General features: G+C 39.0%; 1 protein-coding gene across 1 annotated transcript in view; it reads left to right on the top strand.

Annotated features, from left to right (window-relative positions):
- Positions 1-2,092, top strand: part of LOC106806396 (exportin-7-like) — a 31,834-nt gene that overhangs the window by 24,380 nt on the left and 5,362 nt on the right. The window contains 4 exon segments of the mRNA XM_014808320.1: positions 306-405; positions 721-809; positions 1,270-1,361; positions 1,733-1,851. Of these exon segments, the coding sequence (XP_014663806.1) occupies positions 306-405; positions 721-809; positions 1,270-1,361; positions 1,733-1,851 (400 nt within the window).

Here is a 2,092-nt window from a genome sequence, read left to right as displayed (position 1 = left end):
AGAAATGATATTGAGTTCCGGATACCGTTAGGCAGGATCTCGAATTATTTATACAAGAAATTAGAAGTAGAAATCAGATTGAGAAATATTGTGGAAAAGCTCTTCAATCTCGACATGTTGGTCGTCAGGCAAAAACATTCCTATCTGCAGTGTCGTTTTAAGGCGTATATTTAGTTATGTATTTGTTCGGGGCTTTTTTATGTAATATGTTTAGTCTAATTCCACATGCATCTACTCCTGGTACAGTATAATAATAATAATAATAATGTTATTTTAGTTGATTGAGTGAGAATAAGTGATAATAGCTGTACGTGTGACATGGTCTGTTTTGCAGCTGCATTCGAACGGATAGGCACGTTGATGTCACGTATCGATTCACCGCTGTTTAACGCAGAGGAAACAAAGGTACAACCACGTCGAATTGTTTGGTATTTTAACGTGCATGCATGCGTTCGTGCATGCAATAGCGCCCGCCTGTAGTAGTAGAATGCTAATATTATTTATGAGAAAGTTAACAGTAATTACACATACACATATGCAACAAAGTAAATGAGAAACTAATATTATATATTACACATTTATTTACACTAAAAGTTTCTTAAACGAATGAAATATTTGATAACATTCCTTAGTGTAGCAACTGCTATGTAAAGGAGGTGGTGTGTGTGATAACAACCTTTTGGGAAATTAGATGTTAGTTTTGTACATTTTGTGTTACAGAGGTCTCTTATTGGACTGTCCAGAGACTTGAGGGGAATTGCATTCGCGTTCAACTCCAAGAGCAGCTACATGATGATGTTTGATTGGATGTATCCTAATTGTTCTACAGCTCTTCAAGCCAATCAAAACCTAGTGTATAGAACTACTAGTCTTTTTTTCAAGAAGTGAGCAGTTTTTCCTTGGTTGTTTAGGTATTGTAGGAAACGGTGTAGCCCTTGACATTGGGTCATTTTCATAAATCTATTGGCAGGCAAAATCCTGTCGCAACAAACCATTAAATTTTCATAGTAGTAACAGATGTTTTACTAAACTTAGGTTTGCTGCTAGAAGTGGGGCAGTAGGGGTTTAGAACTCTAGAATGGTATAGGACATTTCAGAGAAGAAGAGTGATCACGTTGATCTGTGCAAAAGATGCGTTTCATGCATTCATAAGGTGTGCGTTCCTTTTGCATTAAATGTGTAAAGTAAGCATGCGAAAATGGTCAAACTATTTGGCGTGTAGCCACTGATATTGCCAAATTGTTACGCTCCTTGACGTTAACGACATAGTTATCCTTCATACACGCCGATTCTGCTGCGCGCCATGGAGCTTTGGTATCACGATCCAAACATAACAACACCCATACTAAAGTTGTTCGCCGGTAAGTGCAAACCTTAGTATTGTTCTCTCTCAGCATTGGTACTTCTACAATACTACAGCATTGGTACTTCTACAATACTACAGCATTGGTACTTCTACAATACTACAGCATTGGTACTTCTACAATACTACAGCATTGGTACTTCTACAATACTACAGCATTGGTACTTCTACAATAAAACAAAGAAGTAAACGCGTGTTAGGAAATGTCTCGCAACCTTTCGTCATTACAACATCGCCGTCATCTGTCGGTGATTAACTCCGATATGACCGGATAGTCCACTCTCCTCTGCATGAGTTATTTTACACGTCATGTCTCTCGGTGCTCCTGAATTCTTTTCTAATTTGTCGCAAAATCTCGTTTATTTGCAGAGCTCGCACAGAACAGGTCGCAGCGTCTGGCGTTCGACGTCTCGTCTCCGAACGGCATCTTGTTGTTCAGAGAAATCAGCAAGATCATGTCCAGTTATGGTGAGTCACGACGAACGCTGGCCAGACGTCTCCTATTATAGTAGCATGCGTACAGATTTTCGCACTCGTATTATACTGTAGCGAGCGTACAATTTTCGCAGTAGTATTATAGTAGCGCGTATACAAATTTCGCACTAGTATTATAGTAGCGCGTATACAAATTTCGCACTAGTATTATAGTAGCGTGCGTACAATTTTCGCCCTAGTATTATAGTAGCGTGCGTACAAATTTCGCACTAGTATTATAGTAGCGTGCGTACA

The sequence above is a fragment of the Priapulus caudatus genome, unplaced genomic scaffold (assembly GCF_000485595.1).
Source record: "Priapulus caudatus unplaced genomic scaffold, Priapulus_caudatus-5.0.1 Scaffold158, whole genome shotgun sequence".
NCBI classification, from domain to species: Eukaryota; Metazoa; Priapulida; class Priapulimorpha; order Priapulimorphida; family Priapulidae; genus Priapulus; species Priapulus caudatus.
The sequence above is the reverse complement of the archived record's forward strand: the minus strand, read 5'-3'. Positions and strand labels throughout refer to the sequence as shown.